The 18,598-nt window shown below is 46.2% G+C and overlaps 1 protein-coding gene across 1 annotated transcript in view; it reads right to left on the bottom strand.

Annotated features, from left to right (window-relative positions):
- The window catches only part of Polr2B (RNA polymerase II subunit RpII140), a 48,250-nt gene extending 39,571 nt beyond the window's left edge, over positions 1-8,679 (bottom strand). The window contains exons 1-2 of the mRNA XM_065438332.1: positions 8,419-8,679; positions 1,603-1,826 (exon numbers count right to left, since the gene is read on the bottom strand). Coding sequence (XP_065294404.1) covers positions 1,603-1,826; positions 8,419-8,437 — 243 coding nt within the window. The 5' untranslated portion in view covers positions 8,438-8,679. The remainder of the gene's footprint in view (positions 1-1,602; positions 1,827-8,418) is intronic.
- Positions 8,680-18,598: the final 9,919 nt, after the last annotated feature.

Here is an 18,598-nt window from a genome sequence, read left to right on the forward strand (position 1 = left end):
ATTCAATATTTTTTTCTTCTAAATTCTTTGAAGTTTCAATATTATTTCTCGAGTTGCGTCGCACTGTATGTTTATCGGTGTTCTCAGCGCGCAATTTCCCGCTGCTCCTTTTTTGAAATCCAGTGCAATAATTCATAACATAAACATGACCATATGCCATGCTTTCTTTAAATGTGCTTCTAACCGCTGCCTTTCCACTCCACTGAACTTGCCAGTATCTATGGCACCGACAAGTTCATAGACCAAACCATCATGACATTAGTCGAGCAGCGGACTGGGGCGAGTGTCTCAGTGCGCGTTTTCCGAAGACCGCGGACCCGGCGCCGTAGCAGAAATCTTCCTCGCGTCTGTGCTTGCTGCATACCCGAGTTGTAGCCAATGACTGCTTGCCGGTTTTATGTTTCGCGAGCCAAGCTTCACGGAGCTTCTTGTCCTGCGGCTACGTGTGAATAAGGCTGACACCGGCCTCCGTTACGTGCGTCCGGCCCTGCCGCACCGAGCAGTAGCCAACCATGTTGCGCGCCTTCAAAGGCAGCCACTACCTATTGCAGTGCTTTCAAGCGTTGTAAAGGAGACACTCGAAGGGGAAACATTTCGCCACTAAATGAGGACCGCAGCGTACGAGGGAATTTAAACTCGTTTTCAGCTCGCTTCGGCGCTCCCGAAGCAGCCGACGCGGCCGCTATGTCCACGTGATCCCTCCTAGCACGTCACGCCGACGGTGGCGCCAGCTTTTCCAGTGGTGGAGCTCGAGGCCAATAGCTACATCAGTTCGTTTTTTTTCCCTTTCTTTTCGGGGTCTTTACGCTTGACGTCTGCAAGGAACAAAGTGCAGCAGTGTCAATAATGGTCACCACACAACTCGCCCACACAATGGAAAGCGGGCAACTGCTTTCATTTCGAGTGTAATGGGATATGGAAAGTGTGATCACAGGCACAAGGTGCCATGGGCGCCTTGTGCCTGCTATGTGTATAAAAGGTGTTCCTCAGCATGCTGGTGTGGCCAGGTATAAACAGCAGTGACCAGCCGATGTTTGCAGGTTTGTATTGTGTGTAGCAATGTATGCTAGAGCACCTGTAGCATAACTTCACCATGAGTGTTTCTGCCTGACTTAGCTTCTAGTGCACAGAACATGCCAACATGGCAGTTGACTGTAGGGCCATTTAGAGCAAGGACTAAGTCTAATATAATAAAGTTGCATTCAACAGAAAAACATCTTCATTTTACCCAATAAATTGTTATGTCCATGTTTATTATTGCCTGTGTTATGGAGAGAGTGGTTACCTGTGCCCAAAATAGCCTTAGAAGAATTTTTGTCTAATACATAGGAGTGCCCAAAATGTTTAGTGACAAGTCTTTAAAGCAGTTGTCTGTCCTTTCAAGCTCCCCAGGTCTTCCAGAAAGTTGGAGGGAGAAAACTTCTGCTCAATAAAATTAAATACAATGTTCTTAAGGTATCATTCTGAAACTTTTATGGAAGCATCAGGAAGAAATTCTAAACACTGCTGCCAATTTTCATCAAAATCCATGAAGAAATAAGGAAGTTGATTTTCACACGTCCCCCATTAAAGCTGGGACTATGACCGCAAGCAATGTATTACCGGATTCTCTATTTCGCCAGAAGTGTGCTGCGCTTCAGCTTGCAGGTCAATCTGTGGTGTGTCCTCCACAATGCGCTGGACCGACATCTGGATAAACTCATCAAATGAATCCAGCTGCTGTCGCACCAGGCCTTTTTCATCAAAGTAGGCACTGATGACAATCCAGCAAGCTTCCTGCCACAAGTCAGGTGTGATCTCTTCCGATTCATCCTCGCCAAAGCCATCTGGGAAAGAAAACACAAGATCCAAGTTACATCAATTTAGCCAAAAATATATCTATCTTTAATATTAGCTCCTTACAATGGTTTTAAAGTGAGATGTTCTATCTATGAATAAGATAAAAATAATGTGGCTAACCACAGGTTGGCCCATTCATTTATGCGTGCTCTATTTCCACACATTCAAACACATACACGAAACAAAACAAAAAACATACACGAAACAAAACAAAAATTGAGCACAGTGGGGACTGAGGAATGAGCCAACACATTCACCTGCTCTGCCATCCCTACACTTCACCCCCTTCCCACTCGCAACCGTTTGTCAAGTAGTGCTCCACTCACAATGGTTTCCTCAAAATTTAGCTCAGTGGGGATTGAGGAATGCGTCGGCACATTCACCTGTTCTGCCGTTTCTACGCCTCACCCACTTCCCACTCGCAACCGGTTGTCAGCAGTTGCGCTCTACTCGCCATGGTTTGCGTTGAGGGCGGCGCACTGACGTCATGATGCGGCGAGCTGCCAGCAGCTCTCGGCAGGAGCGCGTCTCTGACCTCCGGGACCTCACTGGTTACGTGCAGTGCACGTCATCCTTGTGTACAACGCGGGAATAGCGGTCGCCGGAGTGATCCGGAGCCAGCCAGCGATGTTTAACGCTAGTAGCAGGGATTGAGATAAGTCTGGGCTCATTTGGCTACACTTACAGACAAGCCTTGCTCTTTCAGCTCCCGCGGAAGCGGACAATTAGCCAAGCGTCAGTGAGGAGGCACCTGAAACTAACCGCAGTATCGGCTGGCACTGCTTTGCTCTGCGCGAAAGCGAAACTGCTGCAGAAGCAAGTATCAGTGGCAAGACGAAGCCGATGCGTTAGCGTCTGCTCCCACAGGTGGTGAAAGAGCAAGGCTTGTCTGTCTGTGTGGCCAAAAGTGCCTAGACACATCTGATTTCGATCTCAGCAACTACCGTTAAACGTTGCTGGCTGGCTTCGAAGCATAAGTTGCCTATATAAAGCAAGTTGTCAAGGTAGCACCTCTCCTCCTTTCCTCTTCCAACATCTTCTCTGTCACTGTACGGAAGCGCCCCCAAGAAAGTTCAAAACTAATAAGGCCATACAGAAAAATAGGGATACTTGTAGGTTACTTGCCCATCAACTATAGGCGCTTATTTCATAAAAGCATTATTTCACACAAAGGATAAGCTTTCGTTTAGTTTCTAGTATAAGGTATATAAGGAAGCAAAATCTGTGCAGTCTGTCATCACTGTGCACGTTGTACTTTACACCACTAGCCATGGCATCTAACATGCTCCCTAACATGTGCCCACTTTGATTTACATTCATGCTTGTTACTTATTCTGACAGCAAGAAATAATGATGGTGAAATCAGCCATTGCTTAATCTCACCTCATGCTGAGGGCAGGACATTAGGTGTATTTCGTGATTTTTATTGAGATCAGATCTTTGTTTTGACACTGTTAGGACTAGACAGACAATATCGAAATATAAAAGGGGCTTGATTTTAACCTAGCAGACATCACCACAGCATTTGCGCTGATGATGTGTTGGCGAAGCTGAATTGTTTCTTGCATTTTCCGCTACCCTCGTATACGGTACACAATGACGGTGACATGCAAATGATAACTAGATGCCTAGCAGACCAAGCGACATGGGTGCGCATATTCTTAAGGGCGTTTGCCCCTCTTGTTGGCTAAGCAAACCTCAAGGAACTGCTGAGAAAAAGTGTACTGCAAATGAAACGAAGTCCCTGCTAGTTACAGCGCCGGCACATTTGTTGTTGTGACGTATCACAGACACCGACGTCCAGCTGCGTGTTCACACCGACGGCCTGGTCATACAGCTGTTTGGGAGCTCCGACACAGGTAATGTATCGCTTAAAAAAAGAATGCTTTCAGTGGAGTATATTGTGTCTCATAAGCGGTATTTTGCATAGCCAAGGCTGCGAGGCATGGGAACTAAATGCGCAAGGTGAATATAATTAATATGTCCATTACCAGGCCACATTTACATATTGTTGCACAACAATGAACGCTGCAGAGACTTATTACGCTATGGGCGCCGGTAGCAGGCAAGAAAATGCGGACACAAACATTTCTATGTGTTTGCCTTCCGCACTGTCCGAGGCACCAGTGGCATCGTGATTTCGTATATTCAGCAAGAAGACGTAAGCTTAAGAGTGTCTATTATTTTTTTTTTATGCCAGTAGAGTTAAAATTACAGGATCCATAGGTAAAAAATTGCAGCACGACCGCCTTGGAAAGTCGTTATCCTGTGCTGAAGGAGTGAAAGCGTTTATAAACACATTATTTAGAATCGTAGTGCAGTGCTGCCGAGATATAGGCTCGCCGGAAGACGTGCTAAGTGATACGATTTTCGATTCACTACGCCTTACTACATTCCAGAAGCTTCCTGGATTATTTATAAGCATGTTCGGAAGGGTATCATTGAAAAAAGAAAACTTTGTATTCTTTATCGCAGATGAGTAGGCCAAGGCAGCTTCTTTGTAAGCAGACCGTTTGGCCTGTCCTTGCAACCACTTAGCTGTGCGAAAAAGACTTTTTCTGTTAGATAGGCTGCTATGAACATCACAAAGGATATAACTCCAGGCAAACCCAAGTGTTATATTGAGAGGTTCTTGATCACACACTTTGCACAGGTCAGCCGTGATGATGCTACGACTGTGATCCTCGTTCGCGACTTCAATGTTGATATTTCAAGAACAGACAAGAAATGGTTCCTTCAGTTTGTGCTACAAGAGTTTCGTTTGAAGAGCCAGAACAATCCAAGTCACTCAACTACCCAACCACGGTAGTGTATAGATTGAACATTGACCAAGATTCTCTCTAAGGTTGTAACTCAACCAATCAGTGTATATCACAGTAATCACAAGGCTATCATCACTACCATTACCAAATGATGAAAAATAAATACATGTACCCCTGTCTAATCCTATGTGACGTGCTACAGCTTCGCTGGTCATTCACCTTCACAGCGTGGAATGGCGTCTAATCATATTTCTTTTTCCGATGCACTGGGGTTTAGGGACACTGGAGACAAAACTGACTTTAAGTGGGTACAAATAAACAAATGGTAGTTATCTGACTGGTGGCTAAAATCAACGCAAGAATGAAATATCACCCTTCGCTAAGTACAAAATACTATATCACTATACTCGTGGATAACTTCCTGTGGCTATGAACAGAAAGCAACGGGCGCATGGCTGCTGCACTTGTGTTACAGCCCCAAGTACTTTAGTAACGTTTGACAGTGCTTTTGGCTGCTCGGAAGAGACGCTGAATCGACACAGCTTCCAAATGCGATGGTTTCACATTTCCCCAGACGCAAAAGGGAAAAGCCGCAAAACAAGTGAACATTTACACCCATATGTGTGTTCTGTGATAACAAACTTGCTAACAAGGTGTGTGTGTTTTCTCTTCCCCAGCCTAAGCTAACGTGGTATAAAAGGCGGGGCCTCTTTTTCAGAAGTGCTCTCACTTGTGCGTGCTTTGCCTCCGTAGCTTTCTTTTCATTGCCTCAGAAAGTTGTCCACGAGTATAGGCACCCTGTAGTAAAGTTTGGCTGTACATGTCGTGCCATCTAGTAGCGGCGGTGAGCACCCGCGAGTAGGCACTCGCCACCATTTCACCACTGCCTGTACTGCGCTCAGGCCTGCCTGAAAGCCTCCTTTTCCAATTTTTCGATGGATGCACCACGGCCTCTCAAGTAGCTCCTCCGTAAGAAGTGTAAACAAAAAGAACAAACGCAGATACGGCTGTATCAAGGATTGTCACAATCGGGAAGGAGATGTCGGCATCACATTGTACCGCTTCTTTTCAAAACTGAGGAAGCAACCCAGCGGCTGAAGTGGATCGTCTCGGTTCGGCACGTCAAGCAGGTTTCACTCTAGCGAATTTCTGTTAAATGAACAAAGACATAAACGCAAAAAGAAAAGAAAAAAGAGAACCAGCAGGCAACATCAACAAAAACACACAATAAAGCGGCAAATGCATAAAAACGCATGAACTAATTCCCGCTGTTGTAAATTGGTTTAGCTAGTCGTTTAGCTCATCTCACTTCAAAAGAAACACACAGTGGTTGTTATGTGTCAAAACTAGCTTCGTAAGCACTCTGTTCCGGAGCTTTGTATGCACTGTGCTTTTTTTATTGTGCATTAATAAGCCAACGTGTAGCCTGTTTCTGTGCCAGGATCAAGACACGACTGCTGGAATCGGGCTAATTCATGCCAGTGTTTTCTCACTCTCAGAGCAACAGAGCTAAGGCTGGAGTGCACTGTAGCCTACGTTAAGTATTCACAAATTAGCACTTCTCTTGCACACGCTAGCACACACTTGTTGAGACTTCGCGCTGTTTAGTATCAGCTGAGTGCTCTCTATTATGCTTCAGTGGTGACGGCCTCTCACACCACAGCCAGAACGACAATACCAGATTGCGCTCGAGGCCCTTTGTCATCAGAGAAAAGAGCACTTACTTGCCGACTTGCCAAAACCTCTACAATTGTGAGGTACAAGGCACGCTCCAAGTAATGAAGCTACAAATTACAGTTGAAAAACGTTTACGGCAGTATCTGCTCACTTGAGTGGAATAATTATTCGTTAACTTACTTTGAATTCGACGTCGTAAGCATGTTTGCTTTGTTCTAGCAAACACGCAGTGGGGGCTTATCAGTGGTGACGAAATGCCAAGACACCCGTGTACCTAAATTTAGGTGCACATTAAAGAACCCAGGCTGTATAAATTATTCCAGATGCCTCCACTATGGCCTGCCTCAATCAGATTTTGGTTCTGGCACATAAAACCACATTATTTAATTTGCTGTTTCCCATGCTGTTTACTTCTTTGAAACAATTTTCATGGTTATAGTAGTAAAGCAGAAGTCCTTTCTTAGGCATTGGTGGCCGAAATAGTGTTCGTTGGAAAATGGTGACCGAAAATATTTGTTTTCGATTTTGTTAAAACCACAATTTAGAACGACCAACATGTCTCAAGCGAGCGTCACAAAAGCGTGGCTCTGTAGACGTGGCTGCCATGGTGTTTCGCGGAACTGACACGGTGGCGCTGACGGCTGAGCTGATCGCTACGCCACCTGACCATTGAAGGTAGCCTATAGTCATGGCTAGGCGCTGTAATCCGTCGCCCGACTTACAGGGTTCAGCCTTATCCATCGATCCCGTTCGGTGGCTCCCACATTTGTCTGGCACATGTCTAGTGCGTAGCAAAATGTGAAACTCGGGCGGTATTTGGCGTAATTTTTGCTGCATTGCCGCGGTGGCAGGGTTGCGCAGCCGAAGGTACCATCTAATTTCTACAAACACAACTGCAAGATGACAGATGATAGCAAAAACAATAAGTGTCAGCGCTAGTGAATGAATGCGTAATGTTTACTTGCACAAGGGCCAGTTATGGCCAAAGAGTGCCATGCCAGTGTTAATGGATTTGCAATTGAGGTATGATTTCTATGAGGTTGATGTGACATGGCTGTACAAGGGTCTTAAACATAGTCACTCTAAAGTGCGTAAAATCTATCTGTAATAAGATTATGGCAATGACAAATGACGGGAACTATGATGCATTGCGAGATAATGATATGACGTACAAAATATGCCTGATGTTAAAATTTGCTTGAGCACTAGCCTCATTAGAGCTCTTGAAACAGAAGGGCCTGCAGGCATGCGCTATACAAAACATTATCACAGCAGCATCCTCTCTGAAGAGGATGCGCTATGAATTTGACGCACTTATAACATGTAGGACATCATTCAGGAAATCGAGGACTGCTTTGGTATTAAAAAGCGGTTCCTTACCAAGAAACATAGCCGGGTGAAGAGGGATGTAATAACAGTATGCAAGAGGAAAATGTTTCTTTCTCTCAGCTTCGGTTTCCCGACATTCCAGGAGGACGTGGAGAACGGTAAGCCTCTCACCACATCAACCACAGGTTGGAGGTTCATTTCCAGTAAGCAGAAAATTATGAGTCCCAAATGTGTGTCTTATTCTGAGACGACAGAATAGGACGTCTGTTCGCCATGATTTTGTTGCGGAGGGCTAAAAAACTAACTGTGGCTTTATCACGCGCAGTTTATTATTCATTTCTGTTTCCCTGTAGAGATCCTTTTGCGCTGTTCCCCTGTAGAGAAGCGTCATGCACATCACCACATTCATCTGAAATCATATAAACGTGTCCGCTCATGCACTCACATTAATACTGAACCAAGCTGGCGCAAAAGAGGTTCACTGAAGAGCAGCACATATCCGCTGGCATATACCCAGTGGTCGGCGTGAAAGCGGTTAGACAGACAAACATACAGCAAACTCAGTGAAGTTCCCAAGGAGTGCTAATCGAAATTCGAAATCCTGTGATGCATCAGCAAGCCCTGACGTTGTACTTAGTGGCGTATATTTAGGAGTGCGTGTGAAATGAGACATAGCTAACAAATCCGGCGATCCCTCACGTTTCATTCAGATCAGCAGCAGTTGATTCCCGCTAGCATTTTTCTCTGAGCTCATAAGCATAATTACTGTACAAATGACAAAACACCTCCCGTAAAAGGATAGAGGACTTACCTTCTTCTGCTTCGTACATGAGTGACGCCGCAAGCAGCGAACGAGGAACGAAGTAATGTCAAACAGCCTGAAATTGTAATGAAGGCAATGCTTGAAGCAGGGTTGCCAGGTCTTCGGGATAAAAAGAGCCAAAAAATTCCAAATAGCCGAAAAAAAAGTAGCCACGCTACAACAAACCAACTCGACAAAACAATTCAATCCAGAGGAAAGAAAGGGATTGACGAGCTATCTTATGAAAGTATCGAGCACTCAATGCCTCCTTTACGCGAGACGTTCATTTAAGGGATCGCGCGACGTTTTTGCGCAGGCGCGAGTAAGAGCGGGCACCAGCTCAGGTGTTCTGTGACCAGCTGGAGTGAAAATCTGGGGGCTTTTGCTACTTTTGCTCCTGCTGTGCCTAGGCACTGCGGAGGAGGTTTCTTTTAGCGCGGGTTGTATGCGTTTCTCCCTAGGCGTGCCGGCATTGCGGAGTGGGGTAGAGTTTGTGCTCGGACGCTGGCTGCTGGCGCGCTGAAATAGGTGAAGCAGCGTGCACTGACGCCCCATTTGGCGACCGCTGTGTCGGACAGACTGCCTCGCAGCTGCAGCGCTCGTGCCAAGTCAGTGCTAATCGGTGCCTTGAAAATAGCATCACAAATGTTTCCGTGGAAGCAGTAGGGACCGTAGTAGGGCGGCCTGGCCGAATATATTGAAAATCTGGAAGTCAGAGCGCCTTAGCAACCGCGTTTGGACGCAAGTGGCTGAAAGGCCGCCGGTGATGCTCGACGGCCCCGCAACCGGTATGAGACTACGTCGCGCTAACCTAACGTTAACCTAAGCAAACGTGGCCGAAACGAAAAGACAATAGTCAGCACGGCGTAACCGTTGCGAGAATACGCCGTGCCACCCTAACACCTTTTACGGTGACGTAACCTAACCTAACGTGGGTGAGACGTAAAGCCAATAATCCTCACGGCGTGATATCAGGCACTGGTATTTAATTGCGTTTGTTTCACTCAAAGAAGACCGCTCAAAAATGCTCCTGAAAAGTCGCGGACAGCAGCATACGAAAAGCCTACCAAGAGCGAAGATACAGCACCAGGAAAGCAGGCCGGGCGCCTACTACGGTCCTACTGCACCGCCGGAAAAATCAGTGATGTTTTTGTGTTTTTTTTTTAAGGTAGAACGCCATAAAAGAAAGGCTTAATCCGACATGACTGACTCAGCACCAGCGCCCCAGGTGCGAGAAAGTCTATCCGACGTAGCTTCAGACACAGCTATCACCATGCAAATGGGGCGTCCATGCCCACTTCCTCACCGCGCGGGCAGCCAGCGGCGAAGCGTAAACAAGCTCGACCCCGTTCGCAATGCCGGCACGTCTATGGGACAAACGCACACAACACGCGCTAAGAAACCTCCTCTGTGGTACCTAGGCACATTCATATATTCAAGAGAGAAGTGGTTCTTGAGGGGAAAAGCGAGTTTCCTACAAAAATACTAGAGGGAACTCTGGCGCTACTGTCTACGGTATTGGCCTCGAGCTCCACCACTGGAAAAGCTGGCGCCACCGTCGGCGTGACGTGCTAGGAGGGATCACGTGGACATAGCGGCCGCGTCGGCTGCTTCGCGCGCGCCGAAGCGAGCTGAAAACGAGTTTAAATTCCCTCGTACGCTGCGGTCCTCATTTAGTGGCGAAATTTTCTCGCTTCGAGTGTCTCCTTCACAACGCTTCAAAGCACTACAATAGGTAGTGGCTGCCTTTGAAGGCGCGCAACATGGTCGGCTACTGCTCGGTGCCGCAGGGCCGGACGCACGTAACGGAGGCCGGTGTCAGCCTTATTCACACGTAGCCGCAGGACAAGAAGCTGCGTGAAGCTTGGCTCGCGAAACATAAAACCGGCAAACAGTCATCGGCTACAACTCGGGTATGCAGCAAGCACAGACGCGAGGAAGATTTCTGCTACGGCGCCCGGTCTGCGATGTTCTGAAAACGCGCACTGAGACGCTCGCCCGAGTCCGCTGCCCGACTAATGTCATGACGGTTTGGTCTATGAACTTGTCGATGCTATAGATACTGGCAAGTTCAATGGAGTGGAAAGGCAGCGGTTAGAAGTACATTTAAAAAAAGCACGGCATATGGTCATGTTTGCGTTATGAATTAATGCACTGGATTACAAAAAAGGAGCAGCGGGAAATTGCACGCTGAGAACACCGATAAACATACAGTGCGACGCAACTCAAGGAATAATATTGAAAGGTCAAAGAATTTAGAAGAAAGATAGATTGAATCGTCGCCACGGCACACTACAGTCCCCGTAGGCGTCGAAGTCTCTACAATGAAATTATTTTTTAACAGCTCTGATAGCGCCCACGCAACAATGGTTGCTTGTATACTGTCAAATGCTCATATTCTGCGGCCTAAAGCTCATGGCACGATGAGAAAACGCGCGCGCGGAGAAATCGAAACAGTGCGCGGACAAGCATGCAGACGCGCAGTCGGTCGCTGCGAATCTGCGCGATCGCTGCATTGAGGCTTCGTTCTATTACGCTCCATTTAGTTATACAAACACTATAAGAATCTATTTCACATAGTTTGCTCTCGGCGTTTACCTACCTTTCACGCAAGAAGCCGGTTCGGAAGACTCCATCGCGGCAACCGCGCGCAGTGGCGTTCATTGTACGTATTCAGTAAAGAGATAGCGTCTGTAAACGATTGTGTGCTTTCAGTTTGCCCAAGATTATTATTTATACACTAAGAAACTTCTCTCGTTTCGAAAGTACTTACAGAAATGTCCGGGAGAGCTCGCGCGTGGTGTTTTCAGTGACCGCTGACAGCAAAACTTATGAGGAGCGTGCCACGTGATCCCTCATACTACGCCAGCGAGGCGCTTCCGATAGATGGCGACTCCGTAACTCCTCGCCGCCAATACCTACACTTGGAGCGTGCGTCGAAATGTCGTACAAAAATCCTTTACGTGACCTGATCCTAGGTGCCTAAGGACAGGATCGCTTAGGGATTTTTGAGAAAGGCGCAACGGTGGCGCCGAGCGACGCCGTGGGGTGTTCGTTCTCGGCTTCATCGTTTTCTGGAGCGCGCGTTGTTCAATATTGCTCGTGTGATTGTGCTTGCGTTGCTTGTGTGTTGGTTGTAGGTTCTGTGTTACTTGGCGGAAAGCCGTGAGCTCTGGCAGTACAGAATCTAAGTTGTGTGACCCGTGCTTCCTTGAGAACCCGGCGGTAGTGACAATCGAAATGTCGAAGTGGCCTAGCGAATCGGCAGCGCAGTTCAGCGAACCGCGATGTGGCGTCGCCGTGTTTGCCTTTGCTTAACAGACATCGAGGGATGTGATGCTAGCTACAAGTCATGTAAATGCGACTGCGTCGACCGCCCACTGTTCAGTGCTGTATGTGTGGTTGGTGTGCTGTGCTTGTAACGAGTGGTGCAGCCGTGCAGTGAAGGTGGTGGTGGAGCAGAGTGGCATAGGGGCTCCATTCGCGCGTTTGCAAACATGTGCTCCCGTTTTGGTCTCATTAGCGGCTGTCGCAGGATTGTGGTGTGCTCCTTGTCAAGTATGAAGTTTCCGATGCTAACACACAGCATGTCCACGTTTTTCCGTGCTGTATGTCATTTGCATGACGACCGAGTTGAAAACGAGGCATACGACTGTGTTCTTCACAGTTGTGTGTTGTAAATTACTTTCTATTGTGGAAGTTCTGGCAGTCTTATTACGCAAGGAGTACAAACGCAAACATATAAACATATTTCTGTGTGTCTGAATTTTTGAATTACACATAATACCCTTTACGACTGATAAATGTACTGCTTCTTCGCCGCAGTACATTTTAGTTACGCGGTGAAGCATACTAAAAGTGGGAGGGGGCCGCTATCACCCAGCGTAGTATGTCCACTTAGGCGACCTGAGAAGCGGCGGTTGCGCGAGCGCATAATTAAAAATTTTTTATGTCCAGTGGCAGTATGCTTCACCCCGAAACACTGGTGTATTGCGAGAAAAGTAATATTTAAAAGCCCAATTATGCAACGTTTCTTTTGTAGTTTGCTACGCCGCGATACATTGGTGAAAATAAGCATTATACAGTAAAGTGTACTAAGAGTGAAAAGGGCACATAGCTTTATACTGTACTCATTATATTAAATTGTGATATAATTTGCAAGTGCATCTGTGCTCGTGGTAAGCTTCATTGACAATTTCTTGTGCATTACAAAATCATATTGCAGGAGAGCCTACTGAAGCACATTCGCCATTATGCAACCTGTTATTCACCTTCAATGCAGGGCCACAATGCGGATTCATGCCCATGTTTATGGCTGGACTGCACATGCTCTTTGAGAATTGATTCGTTGTTCATAAGTGTGCTAGTACTGCAGAGTACTATAAACTGGAGGGCTGAAGTCGATATGAAAGCACAATTTTTATTAAGGGGACAAGATGTTGCCAAGATGGTTGCAGCAGAGAGGATCGTTTAGGGACTTTTGAGAAGGCGCGATCATGGCGCCAAGTGATGCCGTGACGCCATGAGGCGCGTTGAATTAATTGTTGAATCTCTGGCCCACGCCGACCGCTGGTCGCATGTCTCCGCAGTAGGTTCAGTATTTGTTGGCGAAAAATGCAGTAGTAGTGGTGTGGCATGTTGGCTTTTGGTCTCGTGAACACTGGTGGTGTGAAACCCGTATAACTGAAGAATTCAGTGGTGCTGACGATCGAAATATTCAAGTGGCGTAGCGCCTCGTCAATGCGATTTGCGAAGCGGCGCTGTACAGCAGCGTCATCACATCGCACATGCACCTTTACTTGACGGGCGTCATAGGCGGAGGTATTGTACGTGTTCTTCGCCACGACTTACGTTACGTAAGTAATATAATGCTTAAGGTGGTGTTTTCTCACAACTTTTCACACGTCTTTGAAATGGGGCAGCGCATGTTTTCAATCGTGTTCAGCGCTAGTGCGCCATTCGTGACTTCGTATGATTTACTTTTATTGTGGCCTTTACGACAATTGTTGCGGAGTGCTGTGAACTTAACAGAGCTTTAGGTCATCGCATGGTCTGCCAGAATTCCACGAACTAAAATGCAGAGTAGATGCTTAATATTATTCGTACTAAGGGCGCGATAAACACGGTGAGGTAGATCTTAATACTGTGCCCTGTTATGTTCAGCTGCATCTACGCCAGTATTTCGCGCTCGTATTTTTAGTAATGGGATGCAGGGTTCTGTGTTAAGTTGGGACAAATGAATGCGTATATGTGCGTCTGCAATGACTTCACCGCAGCATATTTGTGTAGTGCGAGGAAGCATGTTCGCAGCAGTAGCTTTGGGAACACGAAATAACGCAGGCATGAGCTTGCGCGGGCTAAGCGTCCACGAAAAACGCAAACAGTGAGGGAGCTGCATCTGCAATAATGGAGAGTAGCTTCTCAACTAGACTCGTTGGAAAGCTGGCGAACGTGTCAGCGGGCAAGTTATGCGAGAAAAAGCACTACAATTTTTGTTTCATTTATAGAACACAAGAATGGTGCTAAAAATGACTAATGGAGAGATCGTCATAGCGTGCATGGTATTCTTTGGTGTTGCTTACCTTAGAAAATACGGCATATTCGTTTTGACGATAGAGTATAAGCTTCATAAGTAATAATTCCAAAGGATGCTACGAAATATGAGGCAGTTCCCTAGCGGGAAGTTTCTGGCCCAATATTTTTTCTTCGCAAACTAAACAGAACTGGCAGGCCTGACAAAGCAGCATACGCACCCTTTCTCCGTCTTTCAAACAGGCGGTGACTGCTGTGACTTGGTTTGAATGCTGTAATTTTAGAGTAAAAAAAATAAATTATGGGGTATTACGGGCCAAAACCACTTCGTGATTATGAGGCAGACTGCAGAGGGGGATTGTGGAAATTTGGACCACACGAGGTTCTTTAACGTGCAGCTAAATTTTAGTACACGCGTGTTTTTGCATTTCGTCCCATCGAAATACGACCGCCGTTGCCGGGATTCGAACCCACGAATTTTATAGTCTTGGGTATACAAATTTAGTCTCTTCTAATAAGCTCTCTTTCTTGTAAGTACGTGTGTTTATTTAGTTTCACAGTTGGGTTTGCGTTTGTTTTTCTTCAGTGTCTCATCAAGCTCATTAAGGCCTGATCGAGAAGCTGCACTAATATATTTCTTTTACAACAAAGCTTATACTATACACTTTCTACTAGAAGTAGAGTATGCAGTGTTAAATGTCCAACCACAAAGAACACATTTCCAGTATATTTTCGCAGTCGGCCAACATGCTCGGCTTTCAAGTTTTAACGCGATAGCCTTATGGACCCCATGTCACAGAAAATCAGGCATCGGCGTCCCGTGTCGACCGTCGTTTCGGCCAAACCCAGTGCTACCATGCAAACCCAACCGCCTATAACAAACCGCACAGAACATCCGTGTTGCGCAAGAAAGTGACTGAATTAATTGACTTTCTCAAACAAAATACGTCAGGAAAATTGTAAAGTACATCTTACACGCGACCTACAGACATAATAGCGTCGGATTGTAATTTGAATATACAAGAAAACATAATGCGGTTACGCGGAAACTCCGATAAACCCCTTTTCCAGCGTTTATACCAATCATAGACCAGCCATGACGTCCGCGATTTGCGCGCGTCGGCGCGCTAATCTTAGAGGCGTCGGAGCAGCTCGCCCGATTCCTTGCAACACAACCAGATGGCGCTCGCTTTTTCCGCATCGCAGAGATTGGGCATAGGCAGAGATTGAGGAGCAGTTACATAGAGAACAAATAGGGGTGTATGCGGTTACTGAAACGCACCTTAGAGACTCAGAAGAGCCGCCAGTTATTGAGAATTATGCATGGGAAGGGTGCAACAGAACTAAGTCGGAAAGAAAGGGAGGGGGAGTCGGAATGCTCATCCATCAGGGAGCCAAATGGAAAAGAGTAAATTCACAATGTCAAGAGCATCTTTGGTTATCAGGTACAATGAGTGGGAAAGAAACTTGGCTGGGAGTTACGTATTTGTGGACCGGAAAAAATTGCACAGAGAAGAATAAAGAGTTAGTGGAATGCATAAGCGCTGATATTAAGGGTTTCGGGAATGGTGCTGAGATTGTCCTATTAGGTGACATGAATGCCCACATACAGGATTTAGATGGCTATACCGACAATAACGGGAATTCAATGCTAGACCTTTGCGAGCAACATAACCTCGTGATCGTGAATACAGGGCCTAAGTGTGAAGGACAGATCACGTGGGAAGTGGGAAACCGGCAATCGACCATTGATTACTGTCTGATGACAGAAGGAATTCATGATAAGTTGAGAGAAATGGTCATCGATGAGGAAGGGTTTAGCAGCATAGGGAGTGACCATAAATGCATCATTTTGAACATGGGATATGTAGCTGGGAAAGAGAGCAAGGAAAGCATAATGGCCAGACCAAATTTGAACGCTAAACAAATAGCAAATATAGTCACTAGAGTTGAAGAAGAACTTGGCAAGTGGCATACCTTCAGTCAGGCAGAACCGTGTAGCCACCGTGTCGTCGGGGAAGCGTGCTCGTCGCCCACCCGGGCGGCCCGGGCTCCATTCCCATCCAGACAAAATTTGCGAAATTTTCTTTTCAAAGGCATTAATTTACTTTGCTTACAGGAACTTTCCTGAGATATGTGACTTCAATCCGAGAATTTTGACTTGTTGTTAACTATCTGCGCCATCGGCCACCTTCGGTGCCGTGGCTTGATGACGCCAAAGTTTCTGCCTGACGCGACATATTCGCATTAAAACAGAAAAGGCGATATTTTGTACGCAGTTCGACACAGTACGTAGAGGGTAAATTGTAGTGTGATTTTCCTCGCTACTGTTACAAGTTTTTTTCATAGTTTTGAATTTGTCGTGACTCGACAGAAGGTGCTGATTCAAGCGTACTTCTCTTGCAAGGAGAGGTGAGCTGTCCTGGCCAATCTCTTCACCTGTGGTGTCAACCTCTTCCGTAAGGGCTCACGGTAACGCGGTGCTCGTTCACAATCTTCCGATTTTCGTTGGTTATTTCTTACAGTTTGACCCTTTCCCCGATGTGCCAGAGAAATTCTCACGTGACTGCCTGTCCTTGACTTTCCCGAAATAATCTTTCACTTTACCTTACTGCACATGCAATAACTGCACACCACACTGAGGCATACCACATTCTGGGGTCTATGTGATACCAAGAACGTGAGGAACAGCGGCCAGTTCTTGAAGAGTACTAGCTGAAGTAATTGAACTACGCGTTATTGAAGAGTACCGCGGCCGAGGCAGTTATCACAATGCGGAAACGACAATGCAATCGGGGTAGGCACCACCCGCGAGATTGCGTCTGATGGTCTCGCTCTCGAAGGCGCGGTCTGCTTCTTTAGAATATACGGTTTCCCTGTGCTCAAGCTGTGTAAACATGACGGACACCTTGGGTGAAGTTGGATTTATCGATAAATCCAGGTATCCGCTTGTCTGCGTGTGTTTCATGTAAACACTACGCATCGGCCTTCAGCCAGCGCGTATAACAACACAAAAAGGCAACTGGCTGCTAATTTCTTTAATGCTAAACAGAATGGTATCTTCTATCTCGTTCATGTTCATGTTTAAATGGCGTAGGCATCTCTTCTTGATGGCACCATATCAGCCGCCAACATGGGAGGAAACGTTAAGAGCTACGTTGAGCGAGACGAGCGTATGCCTATTCATACCGTGACAGAAAAAATACAAGATCGGACCCTTTGCCCAAAAGGTTTACCTTATTAACAAGGCGAAGTGACACCTTGGACACTGGTCCGAGATGCTGAGCAATGCAAAGAACAGAGAAGCCCGAATAGTTATTCGTTGTCAAGAACACCCCTTCAGAGGATGTGGATGATGACCAGGAAAAATGCATCATTCACGGCATTCAAATGCTAGCGAAAATCCCAACAAATAGCGCTAGAAAGACAGCTGCTGTCATGAATTACACCCGTGAAGCGAGCCTTCGTCTTCCAGTATTAGACAAAGAAGGGGTATTCGTTGTGTTGCCCGCGAAAGGGTACGAAAAGAGAACGCAGGAGAGGATCCCACAATTCTTACGCCGCAGCAGACGTAAAACTCTTCCTGTTATAAAAAGAAGCAATGGTAATGTGCAAATAGCTGTATTTGGGTTATTTGAAAAGTCCATATAGTTAGACACTCGCCTTTACATTGAAGTGGTTTTCAGCGATAGATCTCTCAATGTAGCCTGCTCTTAAAGCACTCGTTTCCTACACTGGCACATTGCAGTTATCGCTCAGTATGTTTCTCAAGAGAACGCTTTGCGTGAGCAATATCGCTACGTTCCCGATTCGCAAATCGCGGGAGGTATCAAAATTCTTCCAAGACTACGACAAAGAAGGTGTTGCTGGATTTTCAATCAGCATAAAATACTTCAACTTGTCTTTGCACACAATCAATGCTACATTGTCGTTAGGTAATATATAGTTACCACAGGAACCTTACCTCTTCCAGAGCTGCTCTGGCATCAGTGTTACAAGTTTACTCGACATGTTGTATGTGCTCTCCACGCTACTCACCTTCGACAAAATTTTGTCGCACAAGAAAGAGGGGCATGTAATGGATCACGCTAGGCACCAGGCTTAAGCGACTTGCATTTACCAAGCCAGGATGAGCGCCTAAATTTTAACTGCAGGGCTTCTGGAAGCAGAAGAGTTTTTGTACTTGCATGACTCTTTCAGTGTGCTGAAACGACGTGATGATAAACCGGTTAATTTGAGAACAGCGATCCTAGAAATCTTTACCGAAGTACTCTCAGATTTCAACCTCAGCACTGAACATTTCATAAATTGCCATCTCCACTTCCTCAACATGACTTTGACATACCGCGACAACCATGTTTGCCGACATTACGCACCCCGTTTAGCAAAGGGCCCGCAAATTACATCATAAAGCGCACCGTCATGATCTCCTATAAAGTCATGCTCGCCTGTTAAAATGTCTATAATGGATACACGGCTCTTTGTCTCCACTAGTGGCTCCGCGACCATGCCAACAATCGACACACACACACAAGAAGAACAATTGACCGTCACTTAAGTATTTTGAATGCGAAAGCATTACGACTACTCTAATTAATTGTATGCGTCCATGACAAATGACGTCATACATTGTCGCCCGTCCTTCACAACTGTACCT

The sequence above is a fragment of the Dermacentor albipictus genome, chromosome 7 (assembly GCF_038994185.2).
Source record: "Dermacentor albipictus isolate Rhodes 1998 colony chromosome 7, USDA_Dalb.pri_finalv2, whole genome shotgun sequence".
Lineage (NCBI taxonomy): Eukaryota > Metazoa > Arthropoda > Arachnida > Ixodida > Ixodidae > Dermacentor > Dermacentor albipictus.